We start from the raw sequence: 19958 nt of genomic DNA, 5'->3' as shown, positions 1-19958 counted from the left end.
TGCTCCCTGCGACGAGTGTTGAAATTTGAATATGGTACAAATAGCATGGATTAACAGTCTTAGAATTATTTTAAACTTGAACTTTATTTAGAGATTTAGATTTTGATCGTACCTTTTATTCATCGTCGTCTTCCATGAGAGAACCATTTGCCGAGGCGGCCGTGTTGTCCTTGGACGCGGCTTGGCAGATTAGGTCACAAATGTTTTTCACGAATCTTTAAAAAACAAACATGAAATAAAAAGCAATCATTTCATAAGAAGGTGAAAATAATCTGGGAATTTACCTGTAACTTTTTTTGCAGTAGTTTTTCTTCCCACCCTGCCTGTCCGGGTGCCGGCAATCCTCCACGCGGTATGCCGACGTGCTCGTTCGTCCGACGTGCTCGTTCCAGTCGAGCACAGTGAAGGCCCGTTCACACTCTTGCGACCGAGTTCGACCGAGAGAGACCAAACCGGTTTTTAAGCCTTTTGCGACTTCTTAGGACCGGCTACGATGCAGCGGAGCTGGTCCTAAGAAGTCGCAAGAGGCTTAAAAACCGGTCTGGTCTCTCTCGGTCGTACTCGGTTGCAAGAGTGTGAACGGGCCTTGAGGCTCTGTCTTAGATTATATGTCTCGTTCTGGTAGTGGGCGCGTTTGTCCAGGTACATGAGTACCGTGTTATTGAAGGATTCGACGGAGAAAGTGTCCTTCGACCTCACAAAATTGTGTGCGTGCTTGTACACTGTCGTTGACTTGATAAAAATTGTCAAGAGATCGAGAGCTACGGGATCTTTAACGAGCAGCGTACTCGGAACGTGCCCAACCTCCTTGCATTGTGATTCCGAAGCACAACACCGATGGCCACCGGAAAAATGATTGACGCAGTTTAGCAGTGTTGCCTCTAGGGTGTCAGCATCACTGCCACAGGTGGCCATCGCGAAGTAGACATGGTTGCGTACTGGCTGGCATTTGTCCGAGAGTTGCTGATGCCACGTTTTGCCTTCATTTTTTTTTTTTTTTGGTCTTGAGGCTATGGTCATCATACCCTTTTTTATACTTTTTGCTGCGTGCCAGCGGTCGTTCGTGTTCGTCGTATTTCCATTCCTCTCTCGGATGATCTTGTTGACGGAGGTGTTCCTGTCAGGGGCGTGGTCTTTCAATTCGATTCCTTTTGAATCAAAATACTCGTACAACTTCTTCGTACCCACGACTTCATGCTTCTGCGACGAAACATCATTCTTGGTGATATGTACAATTCCTACGATCTTGTGTGTCTCCTGGCCTAGGGGAATGACATCTGTATGGTACGAGTTTTTACGGCAGGCATGCCGTGCGTCCGTCTCAATGTTCATCATGGGAGAGGCTCATGGGGGCTCGCTTGCTCGGCACTCTTCTTGCTGGGCGGCAGTCAATGATTCTATCCGCAAGAGGCCCACTGCCGCTTTGACCTTGATTGTAGCCCTTTCCAGGGCCCTCGGAGAGTAGGGCAGCGAGCTAAACTCGCAAGACTTCCGGAACTGCACCGGCAGCATACCGCTGCATACAAATGCGAGTGCGAGATGACAATCGACAGTGCCTGAGTCCCCACTTATGGAGCTAGAGCAAACAGTCAAAGAATGTTCCTTACGCCTCCAGTGGAGGCGGGAGCCGAATCTGCAGGTCACTTTTTCCAGCAAAAGCGTCTCTGGGCAATTTTCCCTGTGGTCTTGCAGAGTCTCAAGCATCTTGAAGAGCACTGACGTGTCACAAACAATCAAAGCCGTCTTAAGGGGTGTCCAAACAGGACACTACAAAACCCGCGACTCCGACAAATCGTGAAAATTGAAGCGGACGCTTCTATTTTTACGGTCTGTCGGAGTCGTGAAAATGTTTGCAGGAGTCGTGAAAATTTTTACGATCACGACTGCTCTCCTCTTCAGATTGACGTCACACGCCACCTGCGTCTGTCTCACCTCGCCAACGCCCTCGCGTACCGCCGTCGCCTCGGCTCGAAGGCCAAGGAGGTCCGGCTTTGGGTGGATTTGGGACATTCCTGCGTCGAAGGGTGCGTTTCGCCCGCCTCGGATCTGCTTTCTTTGTCGAGATTCACTTTCGTCGTGATGGCGTCCGATGCGGTTCCGTATTGTGAGCGGAGGCCTTGAGCAATTGACCGACAGCCAACAGAGCGTGTGAGTGGCTCTCCGGACCCACGTGATAAGCAGAGCAAGGCCGTCGTGGAGGAAGCGAGGGGGAGATTTGACGGAGGGAAGTTTCCCCCCGGGAAGAATTGACGGAGGGAAATTTCCCTCCGACGGCCGGAAGCGGATCGCGGCAGAGCGCGGCACGATTTGCTGGAGTCGCGGGTTTTGTAGTGTCCTGTTTGGACACCCCTTTACATGACAACGCAAGCGCGTCACTTACTCGTGCAGGAGTGGTGTGAGGACCATGCGGTGTTTTAGACAGGGACTGTAAGGCTCTCGTCATTATTGCACTAAGCGGATCACCCTTATATACAGCTTTCGCACCTTTCAAGAGCGTGTCAAACGTCGTGATGTCATCTTCTGACGAAAAAGTCAAGCTGATGGTGCGGCGCAACGCGCTCCGCTGGCACGTGTATTCTTTTACGCTACCGTCTTTTATCCTCTTTCTCGAAACGAATGTAGAAGGTTCAGGGACCTCCATGCTTGTCGGTCTAGTCGATGTGGTCGCTAAAATAGTAAAGAGAAAACAAATATAGCACTGTGTTGACCAAAAGTTAAAAAAAACATCTAGAAATTAAACGAAAAATTGTACGCACCGCTATTTAGGAGAAATCCTTGGACCGGGTATTGCTGCCTTGGATGTTTTCTCGAAAGTAAAAATTATTCATCAAACAGCTGGCGAAATGAGGTTGTTACAGAACTCGCTGTAACCAGCAAGTGCCAGCCAGCAGAAAGAGCTTGTCACCGTGTCTGTTCGTGTGTTTCAAACCGGGATGTACTTATTTGAAGTAAGGCAAATGCAGAATGGGTTTTCGTAAAATAAATCGTAAAAAAAAAAAAAAAAAAAAAACGCTGTGCGAAGAAAAAGGGAAAGTGGGGGTGGGGGTATTCCCGGGGGTCTCTTGATTGCAAGGGTGAAACTAATCCTTTCTAATGCTTTAAAATCCTCTTCCGGCCTATGCCAAGCTTTGAGAGCATTTTTCATGTGGTCAGGCCGTACATGGGCTCGACAGTGTGGCGCAACACGCCCCATACTCTTTTTTAGGTTGCTGTTTTCTACTTTTTCTCAAAAGTGGCAGGGACTCTTTGAGGCCCGCCAAGGCACTTTTAGTGCCCCGCAAAACGTACCTCATCAGTCAAGCCAGGCTATAAAATTTTAATCTTTTGAATTATAGAAAGCACGCACCCAACTTCTGGCTGATATCTTTCACCATACGTAACTGAGGAAGGTCTACTTCACTCTAACTCTCAGTATTACAAATTTATTTTGACGAGATCATAATAACCCAATACGTTTCCCCCTCTCATCACCTGGGATGGGATCTGGACATTTCGGCGAGAGCTGCCGTGTTTTGGTGTGACGGTTCGGTGTAGGTGCGGTCTTTGCGGTGCGCGGAATGTTCGATGCGCGGACTTTTCGGTGTGCAGACTTTTTGCTGTACGAACGTTTCACGCACAAACTTTTCAGCGTAAATATGAGTTTCAATCTTTCTTTCTTTTTCGTTACAAGAAACTCGACGTAAAATAGTATAGAGACAAACGGGCAGCACTTAGACAGAAAGACCAGTAGTCCGAAATGTGTCGGCTTCTGATGCAGGACACACTTATACATTTTATATCGTCATAGGCTTGCCGTGTATTATTCCATCGCTCAACAGTGTACCGTGATTTTTCCCAAAATAAATAATCACTGAAAACATAGCTACGTTTTCCTTCTCGAATCACCCATAAGTAAATCTACGTAAATATGGGGTGTCCGAAATAACGCACCCTAATTTTTTTTTCTCTTAAAAATTGTACACCTACGCGAATTAAACAGACTTTATGTCGTTAGCAAACGTCTCGCGAGAGCTGCCGTGCTTTTAAATAACCCTAAGCAAATAAATGTTTAAGATTAATTACCTAACTTTTTGAATGTTGTATAAAGAGACGAAATGTCAATGGGAAAGCTCTAGAGCTCCTTGAGAAACACCCAAATCAGCTGTTTGCAACGTAATATAACTGGCGTGTTTTTTTGTTTTTTTTTGTTTTTTGTTTTGATAACCAGTAATGAACTTAGTGAAACAGGACAAAATACCCTGTGACAATGCGCCCGGCCCACCATACACTCATTTTCGAATGTCCCAAGCTTTCTACGTACGAAAATAGCCACTGCTATTTTCGTACGAGAACATTTGATTTCAAATAAAATAAATTTTGCATTCAACCTATTCGGCTTGCTTACTTGATTCAAAACAATATTTGATTCAATTATAATTATTCTGTGCCCGCACACGCCTACTTTATTATTTTATGAGCTTCAAGTGATACATTGTTTTTCGTCGTGTGAGGTTATTAACAATTTATTATTAACCAATCGTTAACAATCGATGCTATACGATTTCCCGGTGGAGGCACATTTGAAGATATTCAAAATTTTTCTGATCTATCGTACAAAACAACTTCTCAAGCTTCTTGCTGGTTGGGGCTTTTCCTACACGCAGTACCAGTAATAAAGCCAAAGCCTTATAGAGTATACCGCCTGTATCGACTCAACGCGTAAACACGATGTGGAGCGTGTATAGTGCGTACGTTGGAAAAGAGATACTTGCGAGCGAACCATCGCGTCTAACGTCTTCGAGCCTCGCACAGGATAATGCTGCGCCTAACAAAGTCACTTAGGTCCCCAAAGTAGAATGGTTCAGAACCACTGGTCTATGGAACGCGATTCGTGAGATACCGAAAAACACCGCTCGAATTCCCGCTATTGCCATGAATTCACATAAACAACGATCGATGCCAAATCAGAGATTTAGAACAAAATTGATCCTTCAATGACTACTTCTTTGAATAAAACAACAGTTATTGGTGTTTTCACAACAGCAGAAATCGTTCTCCAAACCCACGCTAAAAACAGCCATCGAACTCGTTGGGGAGAGCAAGTGCCGAGCTCGCTCAAAACAGCCTCGGCTGGTTCAGCTCCCTGTCGCAGCGGTGCTGGCTTGCTTCTGGATAATCCTTTCAAATACTTCAAACGTTGATTGCACCCAACTCAATCTTCCACTCTTCCACAAAGGGGATCAGGCAGGCGGCGCTCTAATTCGGCAGACGCAGAGCCGTTTATCGAGAGAGTTTGGCCATACATTGGTTTGAATAGGCGAGCATCTCGGGGCCAACCACAGGCCGCGAAACAGCCCCTAGCGGTGGTCGTGTGCTCTACGTTTGTGACACGACTAATTTGAGCCGTTTTAGCGTCGCTAGAGTGAAAAGGTTTAGCTCTTGGTGACTGAAAACTTTGTGCATGTGAGGTTTTATTCACTCCAATATTCAAGTGTAGAATAAACGAACGTGCGTTCCAAACCAGTGCCGACTTGCTAGAAACAGCGTCTCAGCGGAGACGGGGAAAGAAAGCACTGACAAAGCCAGCGCACGAGCCGAGCGGGACTCCGCGTCTCAAGACGCTCGCGCGCCCCACCACTGTTTTTTTTTTTTTTTAGCCAGCCTTAGCTTAGACGCTGTTCTAGCAAGCCGGCCCAGAGCGAACTGTCACCTATATTTCATCTGCACAAACATCAACAATGCAGACAAAGGCATGGGCACGAGCGCGTGGCTTTGGAAAGTGCCTCCTATGCACGAGTTCTAGTACAAACAAAAGCGTTTTGTTGAGCTAGGCTCGCGCGCCTGTGCCTTTGTCTTTACTGCAGACATTTGTGAGATGGAGTAGAGAGGCCGAGATTGAACGCTTCTATTGCACGCTTTAAATGCCGTTTGCAATATTGTGACGTCGCGGTCTCCTGATTGGTCGACGCTGTGTCACAAATTTAGTTTACGCTCTAAGCGCGGGGGGAATATTCGGCGCTGGCGGCGGCCTTTGCTCCGCCTATTGGCCAAACTCTCCCAATACACGGCTCTGGGCAGACGCCGATTAGAGCGCAGCTCTTGAGGAATGAGTGGAAGGGCACTGGAGGGAGAGGAGGAGAGAAGGGTACTGGAGGTTGAGGAGGAGAGATGGGTATTGAGGGGAGGGTATACCCCTCCTCCTTCTCATCCTCCTCGCCTTATTCTTGAATATGCTCCGGGGGGTCACCTGATCTCGGGGGAGGGGGTCACGTGGCCTCATTGGGAGGGGAGTGTCACGTGACTTCGGGGGGAGGGGGGTCGCGTGACCCTGGGGAGGGGTCACGTGACCTCGCGGTTACGCCGACGGCGACGCCGCTCAAGCCGGAAACGGGCCCCTAAGAGCTGCGCTCTAAAAGGTATAGTAATTTAGTTTTACTGTACATACACATTTATTTGCTTTATGTTCCTCGATCGTTCTGAGAGGGTGGCAAACTCGGCGTCTAATCCAGGTCTAGGCCATCCCGGTCGAGACAGAAGAGGTCAACGAACTTATGCTTGGTGATGGAAGAAAGGTTCCCAGCCTTTTCTTTTACCTTTTTCTGCTCTTTGCAGCAGATAACTTCCAATGGTGTGGGCATGCTGCCACACAGGGTATTGCTGCAGCTCCTGTCTCACAAAGTTGAAAACATGACTTTGTGCATATGTCAATAACATCTCTGTAATACTGTGTGGACTCTTCTGCAGCTACGGACACTTAGCTTTTTTTTTTTTGTTAATCCAATTGTCACTTAGACACTGCTCAAGCATCATCTGTCTTCTGGGGAAATCCACAAACGCGGTGCGGTCGTTACAGCAGCTGCCCGCACGTATTTGCGTATTATTGCACAACATACAGAATCTTAGCGCCCGCACGCAGCTGATACATTGTCAAGTTCTAGCGCACCTACGCGGGACAGGTGCACGAGTAGCCCTGCGTTTCCTGGCCTGTTAGCATAGAGTTTTTAGCAAACGGAGGTGCATATCTTACCGTGGCCCAAACATCGGGGTCGATAAGTTCAGGTTGGAGCTTACTCGCCGCCGCTCGGCGATACCGAAAAGAGCATGTCAGTCGCTAGTACACCTGATGATAAGACATCAAACACCATTTATAATCGGTTCTTCGGTGCAACTTCCAAAACCATCGCTCTCCCGGGCCCCGTGCAAGGAATACGCTGCGCCATGTGCGCGCGTGTTCTTACCAGCGTGTGTTACGTAGCCGCCGCCTGTCGTTTCACGGCGGAACGTCAGGCGAGGATCTGGCTGCTGGCCCCGGTGACGCTTCATCGCTGTTGTCCGACATCGCGGACGGGTCGCAGGCGCGCCTCTTCGTCGGCAGGTACCAAGCAGGTACTCGCGCTCCTCGTCCGTCGGAAGTCGCTACCGCTGCTGTTATTGCTGCCGGTGCTGTTGGTGTTCTCGCGTGTCGCCATAATAAACGGCCACGCCACCGAGCTCGAGGTAGACGCTGTAGAACTGAGCAAACCGACAATGTGATGATTTTCCGCCTCTTCTAAGGCAGCTCAGGTGCTTAGCAGAGAGGCCGGCGAGGACTATGACGCCACGAAACGAGCTTTAAAAGACACCAGGGGCGCCTTAAAATATTAATTTTCTTGCTTATAAAAGATGGGTGATATTCTCGTTTAAACAGCACCCGTAAAAATGAAATAATGTGCCATTATCGCCACTAAAAACGTATACGTCAACCCAAAAACGTGGGCCCACAGAGTCGATAGCAGACGACAGATGCACAATTCGGTGAAACCGAAACGTAAACTACCCAATGACAGTCTCCTGCTCCCAGAGTGGACCTGAACCGCTAGGGGCGCTGCTGTTTTGCATACTACTTCCATAAATCCCTGCATGCAACACGGCGCGCGATGCATCCTGGGAACTAGCTGGCCAGGGAGGAGAGTGGCATGGTGTCGGTTTCGATCGACACGTCGACAAGAGATCATACACTAAGCGTGGAGTATTAACGGCCGTTATTTCATGCTTTCTGGTCCCGAGCACGTCATTTGTGGTCTCTAAACTAACCTAATTGGCAGACCTCGAAGCTTTAGCACAAGCCCGAGACGTATAGCTTGTCCTAACGTATACTCGTTGTATTTTTGTACTTGAGCCTTTCTGTTGCGTTTCGAGGTATGTGGACGAGCCAGGGCTGGGAATGTCGACGCTGCGAAGCTCGGAGATCTTGTTTGTGTACGAATCAACAAGCTGTAGCAACCTGTAAGTATGCATCCATCGAGCTCGCGCCTTTACATTGCTGTTGTTCATCAGGAAGTTTGTTTCTTGCTTCCATAGACGAATTATAACTTTTTTTTTTTGTGATCTTGGGCGTCAGGAAAAGCTCGTCCAAAAGGCTTAGCGAGGAGTAGGGGACGCTTGTTAGGGCCTCCGTCGTAGCTAGCCGATCTCAGCGTTTTAGGGTGACAGGGTTTTAGGGGGGCAGAGTGAATTTTACTGTCGTAAAATTCACTCTGCAACTCATGGTGCTGCCGAACAAAGGGACACGGGGAAGCGCGGAGGTCACTGGTAACCGTGTGAATCGCAATGGTACGCCTTTTTCTGTCCAAGCCTTGCGGGAAGCGACCGTCGTTCTTGCAGGAGACCCGACGCGCATGCTCCGTTGTGTCTCTCCCCTTGGTAGCAAAATATTGTAAGAGAAAATTGGTCGTTAATTGTCATTATTTTCATATCATCGCTGTATCAACGCGAACGTTTCGCCGTGGATTTTTTTAGGAGGCAAAAAGAAAAAGAGCATAATGTTAAAAATTTGTGTAGGACCGTGTTGACAAAAGGAGGCGTTGACAGAAAACAATAACCCGAAAAAGATTTACTGTTTCTTAATTTAATTTGATGCACTAAGTGCTGCTGCAGATGATTTTTATACTTTCAACTTCGATACATTTAATAACATATTTTATTTAGCATAAAAAATATACCACTGGGAGTGCAAACTATTTTATCTTAATGGCTGCAATGCAATTTGCTGGTGTATAAACAGCACAGGATATTAAATGCGTGAACAGAAACAGCCTTGGTTCGTGGTGTGCGTGTTCATAAACTTCCTCTACCCCCTCGATCCCTTACCCCCCTCCCTTTCCTCCCCTCCACCCCCCCCCCCCACCCCCCTTGCCCCGCGTGTCCCTCATTTCCCTAGCAGGAAGGTGGTCACCCTACAGCGTTTGCGAAAACATAATCTTCTATCGTCATAAAATTTGAGTGTGCGATATGTGATGTCATGAGGAAGACACCATAGTAACTTTTGTGCACTAGTTAGATCGAATTTATTGCGTTTCCTACAGTTCATGCGCCAACGCTGGGCTCAACTTTGATAATCCTGTGAGGATGTGGCTTGCTTTTCGCCCAATGAAGTAACAAGAAGCGGACGTTTGACAAACTAGGGCTCAAGGTGACCAAATTTCAGTTGTAGTTCACTGGTACTAGACGGGATTGCTGACATTGAGCTCAAAGATGCACTCGTGGGGTGAGGTGACTAAGCCACGTCTTACTGCGTTTGCATACGCACGCACAATATCCGGTGTTTCGGCAACCAAGGAAAGTGCCCCGGTCTTCGTTTTGTATCGCTCGAGAATGAGTGTAATGTACATTCGTAAAAAGTCGGATAATGGAGAACTCAAGCAGCGCGTTTGGTCGCGGCGTCGAAACCGAAACTGAGTGGCCAACTAGTTTCCAGAGTGCACTGCGTGGTATTTCGCCGCGATGGGGCGCGTCGGTTTTGGAAGAAGTCTAAATGGGGTGACAGGGACGCGCCGAAAGCATGCTTTCCTCGTGTTGATGGAAAGAGTTGTCCATCTGTTTCCTCAGTGTGGCAGCGTCTTAAAGAAGCCCTGCAGCGACTTTTGTTACTCTTCTTTTTAATTTGCACAGAGTCAGAACGCACTAAACTTAATAACTTAGTGAACTTTTATTTTCTTGAAATTCGCTTTATTGTAAAAGTTATCGGCATATTAAAATTACAAAAACAAATAAAAAAATAACCTCCTTCATGACGTCCCTGGTCCTGTCCCCCCCCCCCCCCCCCCCCTCTTTCCCGCGCCTGCGGACCGTGGTGACTGCCGAACGTGGGGAGGGAGGGGAAGACGAGGAAAGCAACACCTCCTAGAAATAAGGCCGTAGCGCTCCGAGTGGTTACGTCACAATGTCGGAGAAGGAAGTCCATGGTGCAACTACGCGAGAAAATTTCTGTCATCGGAGTGGCACGGTGGTGTTCGTGAGCGTTTATCCGACATTAATATATGTTTTAAAAGTGCAGTCTTGTACAATTTATTATATATATATATATAATATAAACGTAATATACAACACGCTATCAAGGTTCAAAGTACCAATTTTATTTTTATAATTATCCCCGTAACCGCGGGACTACGTGCTGTCCCGCAGCTCCCCACACTTCGAATGAACCGGTCCGCTGCGACGTTTTCTTCCCTCGTACGGGCTCCGATTCTGGTAAATTTACGTTGTGTGTGAGCTGCTGACATAGGCGTACCAACCGGGGGGGGGGGGGGGGGGGGCAAGGGGGGCGCTTGCCCCCCCCCAGTTCTCAGAGGGGGGGGGGCAAGGCATGTGTTTTGCCCCCCCCCCCCCCCCCAGCCCCCCTGAAACGGCCGCCAGTGGGCAGGGCAAACACTGGCCGGCGACGCCCGAGGTATACCAAGGGCACCGCCCCCCGACCCGCGCCGCGCGGGCATATTTTTAACGCGGAGGCGATACATACCCTAGCAACGGCGCTCACGCCGGATTGGCTGGTTCGTGGAGACAGGCGCTGCCGCCGTCAACATAGCCAGCGGTACAATACGAGTTTCCGAAGCGGTAGCGTAACTTAGTGGTAAGATGTCTGCCTCATACGTATCAGACCCCGGTTCTATCTATGGTGTAGACTTACTTTTATTTTTTTTTCTCGAACATTTTGTTTTGTCGAGGCATTTGGCGATATTTACGATATTAATTTTTTTACGATTAACACTGAAAAAAATCGAATGTTGTTGACGAAACATCGCTGAACATATGGGACTCTATTTACAGAGGTGCATGGGGGACAGCGGGGCTTGGGTTGCCGACGGCGTGTACCAGGGAAGGGGGGGGGGGGGGGCTAAGTGGGTTAATAGTTTTGTAATTAGCAGCCGCACACTGAACGCACGCGCGGGCGTGGGCTATCGCGCTTCGAGAGATTCACGCACCGTCCGAATCCGAAATTTAAGTTCCGGCGCGTTGCCGAGCAGCCAATCCGACGTGACGGTCGTTGCTAGGGGGTATATCGCATGCGCCGTAAAAGGAGCCAGTGACCAAAGCGCCCGGTGCGCATACACCAACTAGCTCTCTCCTCCCCCCTCCCCTCTTTTAGAACACCTACACACACACACGCCGTAAAAGTTGGTGGTGGACCCAATCTGCCGAACTTCAGATTCGGCAAAGTTCCGTACATGCCGATATTTTGAAAGAAAGTTCGGCAAAGATTCGGCAGAAATTTGGCAGATGTCTGCGCAAGCGCACGGACGCGACGGGGCCATGGATCGCAGATGGACGCAGTAGTAGGAAACCTGTACCAACTCGGCCACCTGTCAATCAAAGTCCCAAGGGGGCGGGGCCAGCCCGGACCAATCACAGAGCCGCAGGGCGGGGCCTCTTCCCTCTCTCCCATCCCAGGGACCAATGACAGGGCATGGGCGTTGGCCAGTGACCAATCGGAGCTCGCCGGGGTCCCGCCCCCCGAGGTACGCGGTACAGGTGTAAGGTCACGTACCTCAGACCTCAAACCACAAGCGTGGTTAACCAGGTGTTGACAGCTGTGGTCATCATCTGATAACAACCACGTGATGTCACAGGGTCCGAGCTTCGTCCGACAGAGGGTGCTCACGTGATGTCGCACAGCTACCGTGATGTCGCAGCTACCGCCCGATCCAAAGGGCTCAGCCGTATTCATCCATCCATCCATCCAACAGGGTTTGTGCTGCATCCGAAAGAGGGCGCTGCGCTGCGGTCACATGATCAGGTTAACAGGGCAGTTGCGGTGAGCGGACGTGTTTCCTGGTTCTGCTCGAGCATCCGAAGCTAAGTGCCAGTTTTTCTTTTCTCTCTCTTTTTTTGAGAGTTGATTGGAGGTGACTATGCGGTAGCAGTATTAGGTTTGAACAGCAGCAGTTAACGTTAGTTTCGCAAAGTAGGCTCTGTTTGAATTTTTGGCGGGAAGGGACGGTTTGTTCGCGGTCTAGACATGGGTCTTGATTTGGGTCGGCATGACGGGTGGTAACGGGTTGGTGCAGTGCGAGGGGTGTGGGAGGTGGTTTACCTAGAGGAGACGGGTTTCGGGAGCCTGGAGGAGGCGGCGGGGATGAGTTTCGAGTGTCGGCTTAGTGTGAAGCTTCAGCAGGTAACTGGGGAATGGGAGGGTAGAGTTCGGGAGATTGAGGCCCAGCTTAAGGCAGAAGGAGAGAGGCGGGTGGGTCTCGAGGCCCAGGTAGAGGAGCTGACTACACTCTAAAAAAAGGGTAGTCATACGTGACTACCTTTGGGGTGGTAAAAAGTTGTCCCAAATATAACGACCCCTAGGGTAAAAATGACGACTTCACACGTAGTCAAAAAGCAGGTAGTCAAATTCGACTACCCCCAAAAGCAACATGGCGGACGGTTAGCGAGGCTCGGATTCCTCGGTAAGGCCTAGCGAACAGCACGGCTTTTCGGCTGAGTTAGAGAATAGGGCGCGTACGCCTATTCGACGTCTTCCAAGCGCCATCAGACACTCAAAACATCCGTCCTTAGACACCGGTACCGTACCAATTAGCCGGGATGACGGCAGCGTGTTTGCCGGAATCGCCGCGATTGCACCCGACGGCATCTCGCTAGATTGACTGTATTTTTACCGCCGGCGGAGAACGCTCAAAAAAGAAATCGTAACGCGAGTAATGGGCACGCTGACTTTATTCAAAACAACGCATCATTGTCGTTTGCGGCGATGAATCGCCGGGGACCTTCGTCGACACCGGCGGGAGGCGTTTAACTCGCACCAACGCCCCGCTATCTTTCTTTCTTTTTGTTTTTTTCCCTATCTCTTCTTGTTTGTGCCTACCTCAACCGACGTGGTTATCCATTGCTGCCTGCACTTCGCAGCTCTTTGACACAGAACAATAATTTAGGAGGCCGAGTGACACAATTATTACGATTGTTTTCAATCTGAGAGGCACGTAGGGAGCCCAGTGGACCGCAGAGCCTGGACGGCTGGACCGTATGCCAGCTGTTTGCAATCAGTAGCTACAGGACTGCACAACACTTCGCTTATTGAATAAGGCGGCAGCTTGCGCCACCTAGGAGTTGTAGTAACCGCTAGATGCACTAAAAAAAAAGTTCATTCACTAACTCTCCTGAGGCTCCTGACTACGTACGTACTGCACCTATGACAACTCATGCGCCAACACACACCAACCACGATACTGAACACCTGTACGGGTACACACATATCAACAGTACGACAAGGCACAAGCAACTGCAACACAACACCTCCGCGACTCTCTACTCTGACGACGCTACCGACCCGATTCGTATATATGCCCTACACGGTTCTGACAAGGATCAGGGAAGTGACTGCCGCTGTTTAGTTAATGAATACAAAGAGTATCTGCAAGTATTATTAGTATACAGTTATTCTGAGTATTTAGATTGGGCGGCTAGCCACCTCTCTTAATCTAACGCTTTGAAAGGCAACATGATATGAAAGTAATCAGCTAAAGTAACACCATATGGCAAATTCGAAACGGAAGTAAAAAGAAAATGGGGCAATTTTATAACATATCGCCGAGAGGCATCCAGTTTGATCAATGCGAAAATTCAGAGAAAGTGTGAGGAATGGATGAGTAACGTAAGTAAGAAAGATAGAAACGCTGCCAAGAAGTTTTGGAAGCACTTGAACTCACTCGGTGAAACGACGCAAGCTAGACAGAAGTCCATACTCTCGCATCAGCGAGATCAATTAGAGGGAGATGATGCGATACAATACATAGGAGCAGTGATGCAGGAGAAATTTCGGGAACTGGTACATGTGGAAGATAGGAGAACCGAAGGAAATAGCAGCCCAGTTTATGACATCGCGGATTTTGGACAAAGAGAATGGGAAAAGGCGGAACGAAGAGTCCCTAGTGGCACGTCGACAGGCACAGATGGTATCCCTATCGAACTGGTGAAGAATCTGGGTCCTAAATCTAAGGCAAAACTAAGGGAGGTAGTGAGTACCATGATAACAAAAGGAAATATTCCAGATGAATGGAGGCTTAGTAGGATGAGTATGATATATAAGGAAAAGGGAGATAAGTCTGATATTAGGAATTATCGTCCCATAACCGTGACACCGGTTATTTACAGGTTGGTAATGCAGATTATAAAGAACAGACTGGAGGAGTGGGTAGATTGCGAGGACATACTGGGCGAGTTACAGAACGGGTTTCGGAAACAAAGAAGGTAGGAGGACAATTTATTTTCTCTAACACAGTGTATAGAAATAGCGCAAAAAGAAAGCAGGTAGCTCTGGCTGGCCTTTCTGGATATCAAGGGTGCCTGTGACAATGTGAATCAAAGGAACCTGTGGGACACAATGGAGAGCTTAAACCTAGATGAAGGACTAACAGCACTATTAAGGAACATTTACAAAGACAACAAGGTGATTATAACCTGGGAAGGAAAGGCGACAGGGAAAATAGAGATAAGACGAGGCCTTAGGCCGGGGTGCCCGTTATCGCCTTTGCTGTTTATGTTGTATCTGAGAGGATTGGAGGATAGACTAGAGAAGAGTGGGCTTGGATTCGACATTTCTTACAGTAAGCTAGGCCAAAAAATTCAGCAATTACCGGGATTGATGTATGCGGATGATATCGTACTAATGGCTAACAACAGGACAGAGTTGCAGGAATTAATGAGCATCTGTGGTAGGGAAGGAGAGGAATTAGGTTTAGAATTCAGTAGCGAAAAATCAACAGTCATGATTTTGAACGAGGATGAAGTTGAGGGGCTGAATATACAGAATATTACATTTGAGAGAGCTAGTAAATACAAGTATCTAGGAGTATGGATATGTGATGGTGCAGAATATCTCAGAGAGCATGAAAAGTATATAATAGGTAAAAGCAACAGAAATGCAGCTGTAATGAAAAATAGAGCACTTTGGAATTACAACAGGTATGAGGTGGTGAGAGAGATTTGGAAAGGGGTCATGGTGCCTGGCTTGACTTTTGGAAACGCAGTGCTATGCATGAAATCCGAAGTGCATGCGAGACTAGAAATAAAACAGCGCGGAGTAGGTAGACTGACTTTGGGGGCACATTGCAAAACGCCAAACCAGGGAGTACAAGGAGACATGGGATGGGCGTCATTTGAGAGCACGGAAGCGGTGAGCAAGATAGAATTTGAGGATAGGTTGAGGCAAATGGATGGGGAACAATGGGCACGGAAGGTTTTCAGCTATTTATACATGAGGAGTGTAGACACAAAGTGGAGACAGCGCACTAGGAAATTAAGAGGAAAGTTTTTAGGCTTTAGCGAAGATACGGAAGAGCAAGTCTCAGTTAAGAAGAAAGTTAAGGCCACAGAAAGATATCGGTGGCTAGAGGGAATGCAGACAAAGACGGCTCTGGAAAGCTATAGATTAAACAAAACAGTTATTGCCAAAGAAAGCATTTATGACAATTCTAGGGGAAGCTCATTGCTGTTTGAGGCGAGGACGGGTGTTCTGCGAACGAGAACATACAGAGTGAAAAAATAGTCAGAGTGCAGGCGAGCTGGTGTAAGTTGAACATGATTGTAAACCTGAGACTGGGGCAGGAAGAGAACACAACAGAAGGTAGTAGTTCTCATTTTTGGAGATGGCCCCAGTTCCGGCTGGTAGCAGTGTATAGTATTGTTTCTTTGGACTGGGTGATTTGTTAGAGGGAACGCACCTTTGAAGGTCAAACCCTTTCTTTGTGTTCAGTAGTGTTTCACCTACGTTCGCCGGGTAGCGGTGGTTATGCTAGAATGTGTCCCTTTGTGTGAGTGTCCCACATCCAAGGTCAAGGGAGATAAGAGAAGGTTTACCGAAGTGTCATTGTCCTCTTGTCATGTTTTTTTTTCTTTGTAGAGACGACGTTGGAGATGGGGTATATAAAGCGTGTTCGAAATAAACTTTGCAGCTGAGTTTGAGACGTTGCCTCCTCTTTTACTACCTTCTGTTGTGTTCTCTTCCTGCCCCAGTCTCAGGTTTACAATCATGTTCATACAGAGTGAAGTACCAGGAAATGGATACAGTGTGCACTGCTTGTGGAGAGGAGGACGAGACGGCTGAGCACTTGACACTCTACTGTAAAGGGCTTCACCCTATGCCTACCGAAGACAGCATAGATTTAAGAAAGTCATTGGGTTTTAGAGACAGCGAAGGGAGGGTGGATTTCAAGACTGTAGAGATTACCGAGCATAGATTAAGTGAATGGTGGCAGAAATCGAGAAAACTAGGTATTTTCTTATTCACTGATGGCAAGGGGGTTTCATATCCTCACTTTCTTTGCACTACGGAGTGAATATAGATTTCACATTTAAATATTCTAAGCTTAAATGGTAAAATAAAATGGCTAGGTGGCTAAGCTACCGCCCGATCCAAAGGGCTCAGCCGTATTCATCCATCCATGATGGTCACGTGACATTATTTGAATCGCTGCGCGGTAAATGCATTTTAATCGCTAAAAATTGGCTCGGCGGCCGGCTGGGAATCGTCCTCTCTACCTTGGGCACAGCAGCTCGACACCCTACCTACCTGAGCCACGAGCACATTGCTTCCGAGACCGCTTAACTCGCCTTAGTTGTCCGTGTGTGTGTGCATTCAGATCACGTGATGTCCCGCGCGCTACTTGGCTTTTGTAATACGGTTAAAAACAGAATGCGTCATTGCCGCAGGTCATGTGACCATGGTCGTGTGACTTTGCTCGTCTCCCTATCACGTGATTTCGCGCGCGTGATTCAAACGGTGCTCGCGGACTCGTCACCTCGGAAATGGCTTTCGTAATATAAGTGAAAAAAAAAAAAAAAAAATCTTTTCACGGAATTTTACCGCGTCATTGCTCCAGGTCATGTGACGAAGCCTATCTACAATACCTTCATGCAGGAACAAGTCTAGACAGGTTTTGATATATCTCGAGAGCTCAGAATGTTATTTTCTTTTTCTTTCTTTTTTTCATATGCAAATGAAATGCATTGTTTTGACCAACGAGGTAGAGGGGCTTAGAGTGATAAACCGGAAGTTCGGAAGTGGCACCCCCCCCCCCCCCCCGGTTGCCGCCATGTTTTACGCAAATGTGACCACTCGTCACGTGACCTCCCAAGAACCGTGACGTCACAGTTAATATGGCAGCGCCCATAGCTGGCGGATGCGAGTTTGTTCGGTGCGCGGCAGCCGTGATGTGCAGCTGCTTTCCGACGATTTCGGGCTTTTTCGTGCTCGCTGACGCAGGTATAATGTGAAAATATGAAGAAATTAGACTTTATACCCTTTTTGCGCAAGATCGCTCTGGATCATCTGAATATTAACACCTGTAAGACAGAATCAGCCGTATCGCCGTAGCGGTGCTCGGATTCGGGATCTGTTCGAGGATCGATAGAACTTTGAGTCCTTTTAGCATGACATTTTCGCATTCTCTTAGCTTTGTTTGAACGTTGAAATGTCTGAGAATCGACGCGAAATGTATGCGTCAAATGTAGGGCCTAGCGGAATTTGTTTCAGCCCTAGGTAACTGCATAATCACAGCAACTTTTAGCGAGGAAGCTCCTGGGATCTTTAACCCTTTGTGCTAATCGACGGTTCTACATTCGATCGCTTTTCTTCCTTTTTTAATGAGTGCGAAGTGCACCCTTATTTTCAGTTACGAGGATGACGCTTTATTGAGTGTGGGGATGAATATTTTCTGTCCCTTCTAGGTTTTGATGTCTCTTTTCTACCCCAGTCTCAGGTTAATTCGATGTGGTTAATATTCACCAGCCCGCCTGCACCCTGCGATTTTTTTATATATTGTACTGTTTTGGTGTATGCATGGATTAACTGCACCTTTTCCTATTTCGTAGGATTTATTGCAGCAATACTTTTTTTCACCAAGAGTGCATTGTATTAGTCGGTCAATTATTTACTTGTTCTAATTACCTAGATAAGATGATTCATATTTGTGTTCATCCCTTGCCTGAAGAGCAGTCTTGTTGAAAAATGTTGACCGTTCCTTTCGGTGTCTTCAATGGACTTTTTTTTGAAAAGTGTGGGTTGCCTATACTTCGTATCATTGTAACCTAGAAAAGGGCAACCGCCACAACCCCCTCGAGCCAATCAGGGAGACAGAGCGAAGGTGTGTGACAAATCTGTACAAAAGAACACTCTGGATGACATGTTGTCATGTGCCTCTCTCCAACGTGCAAATTGGCTCACCGAGACTGTAGCCTTTGCCGTTTGCCAAATTGTGATGAAACGAATTACAATAGATACTATACTCTAATTACCCTAGGCTTTCATACTTTGGTCATTTGTTTGACAAGAATGCTATGTCCGCCATCACTGTGAACTCGGCTCAGCGCCTATTGGAGTCGAATGCTGCATTAGCATTCGACGTGAACTGGGGCCCATTTGTGTGCTTTACGCCGAAAAAAATGGTAACAGTTGTGTTGCTTGATGGGGTCCTGCAAAGGGTCTATTGTGTCATACGTATAGGAAGTGTCCTGCTATATAACAATGCATCAACACATACAATTAAAGTATATGCCCAGAGGTGTGATTGTTTTTGCAATTAACAAGTTGCAGCAGTGTGCTTTAATGTTATTATCATATGTGCAGTTTTAAGTATCCTCTCTGCAATGCCGACGAAGGCCCCTGGAGGGAATAAATTAATAAATAACATTTTCACATCACTGGAGTTGGTTTTCGGATGTGCCACAAGTACAGGAGAAGTGGAGGGAGTGCAGCCTAATGCAACAAGTCTGCAAGTCTGGTATGTCCCATTAATTAATACTGAAGGGTCAGAGATGCGAGTGTCCTCAAACGGACCTGCGCGTGCGGTGAACACAATTCTTGGTGTATAAACTCTCAAGGCGTAAAGGCAAGCAGAAATATGTTTATCTGGTGAGTGTATCAAATATGTTTATTTCCACTGGATTACATAATTATGGATTCTTAGTTAATGGTTCCAGAACGAGTTCTTCCTGCGACAGTTTCCTGTCAGGCGTTCAGTCGTAATACCTGTGGACCTAGTGGGATGACGCTCCTGGCACGTCGGTGTTCAGTTCGGTCGAGTAGCAACTTTGACCGACTGATGCCATCTTGTGATTATACGTCATGTGCGGCCACTGACATCTGATGCACTGAAGCTACAGGGCCGGCTTCTAAATTGCAAAATTTTCCTGGTAGTTTTCTGCATCAATGTAGCAAGCTCGGGCATGTATTGGTTATGTGGCTGTGCCTTTTGCTGGTACCGTTGACTTGATAGCTGGCAACAATGTTTGTTTGCTATCTAAGCCATTTCACTTCCATTTTGCAATGGAGATTCATTCTGCATCCCACGACCACTGCCACTTGTGTAAGTCTTGTGTGGCAAAGTGAAGTCTCGTGGTGCTTGCAGTCCACTTTTGAGAGCAACCAACAATTCTATTTCTTTAAGTCCTGCAGTGAGCGGCATTCTCCCTCAAAGTTGGAAATTGTGTGCTTCGTGGCGTGGACACAGATAATTAGTGTCAGCAAATTATAAGGTATTGCCCTTGAATGACATCCGACACCAGATCAACTCTCCTTAAATTGCCGCTCACCTGCTTTGTCGTGCTTACCTCCCGTCCAGATGAAGTAGATCACGAGCTTCGGGGAAATGTCGGCACCAGGGACAAAGACCGCCGAAGATAATCCTCAATCTTCCGCGGACGCTCGTCGAGATGTGGTCGTG

The 19958-nt window shown here is 47.6% G+C and overlaps 1 protein-coding gene across 1 annotated transcript; it reads right to left on the bottom strand.

Annotated features, from left to right (window-relative positions):
* Positions 1-582: 582 nt before the first annotated feature.
* Positions 583-1479, bottom strand: LOC115316466 (the record flags this gene model as incomplete). The annotated part of the gene is made up of 1 exon (XM_040218632.2): positions 583-1479. A coding segment is annotated over exon 1 (753 nt), but the record flags the coding sequence as incomplete, so codon positions are not given.
* Between the last annotated feature and the right edge of the window lie 18479 nt (positions 1480-19958).

This window comes from Ixodes scapularis, unplaced genomic scaffold, assembly GCF_016920785.2.
Source record: "Ixodes scapularis isolate PalLabHiFi unplaced genomic scaffold, ASM1692078v2 PGA_scaffold1__304_contigs__length_218370807, whole genome shotgun sequence".
In the NCBI taxonomy this organism is placed as follows: domain Eukaryota; kingdom Metazoa; phylum Arthropoda; class Arachnida; order Ixodida; family Ixodidae; genus Ixodes; species Ixodes scapularis.
This window is presented reverse-complemented; position numbering and strand designations above follow the sequence as displayed.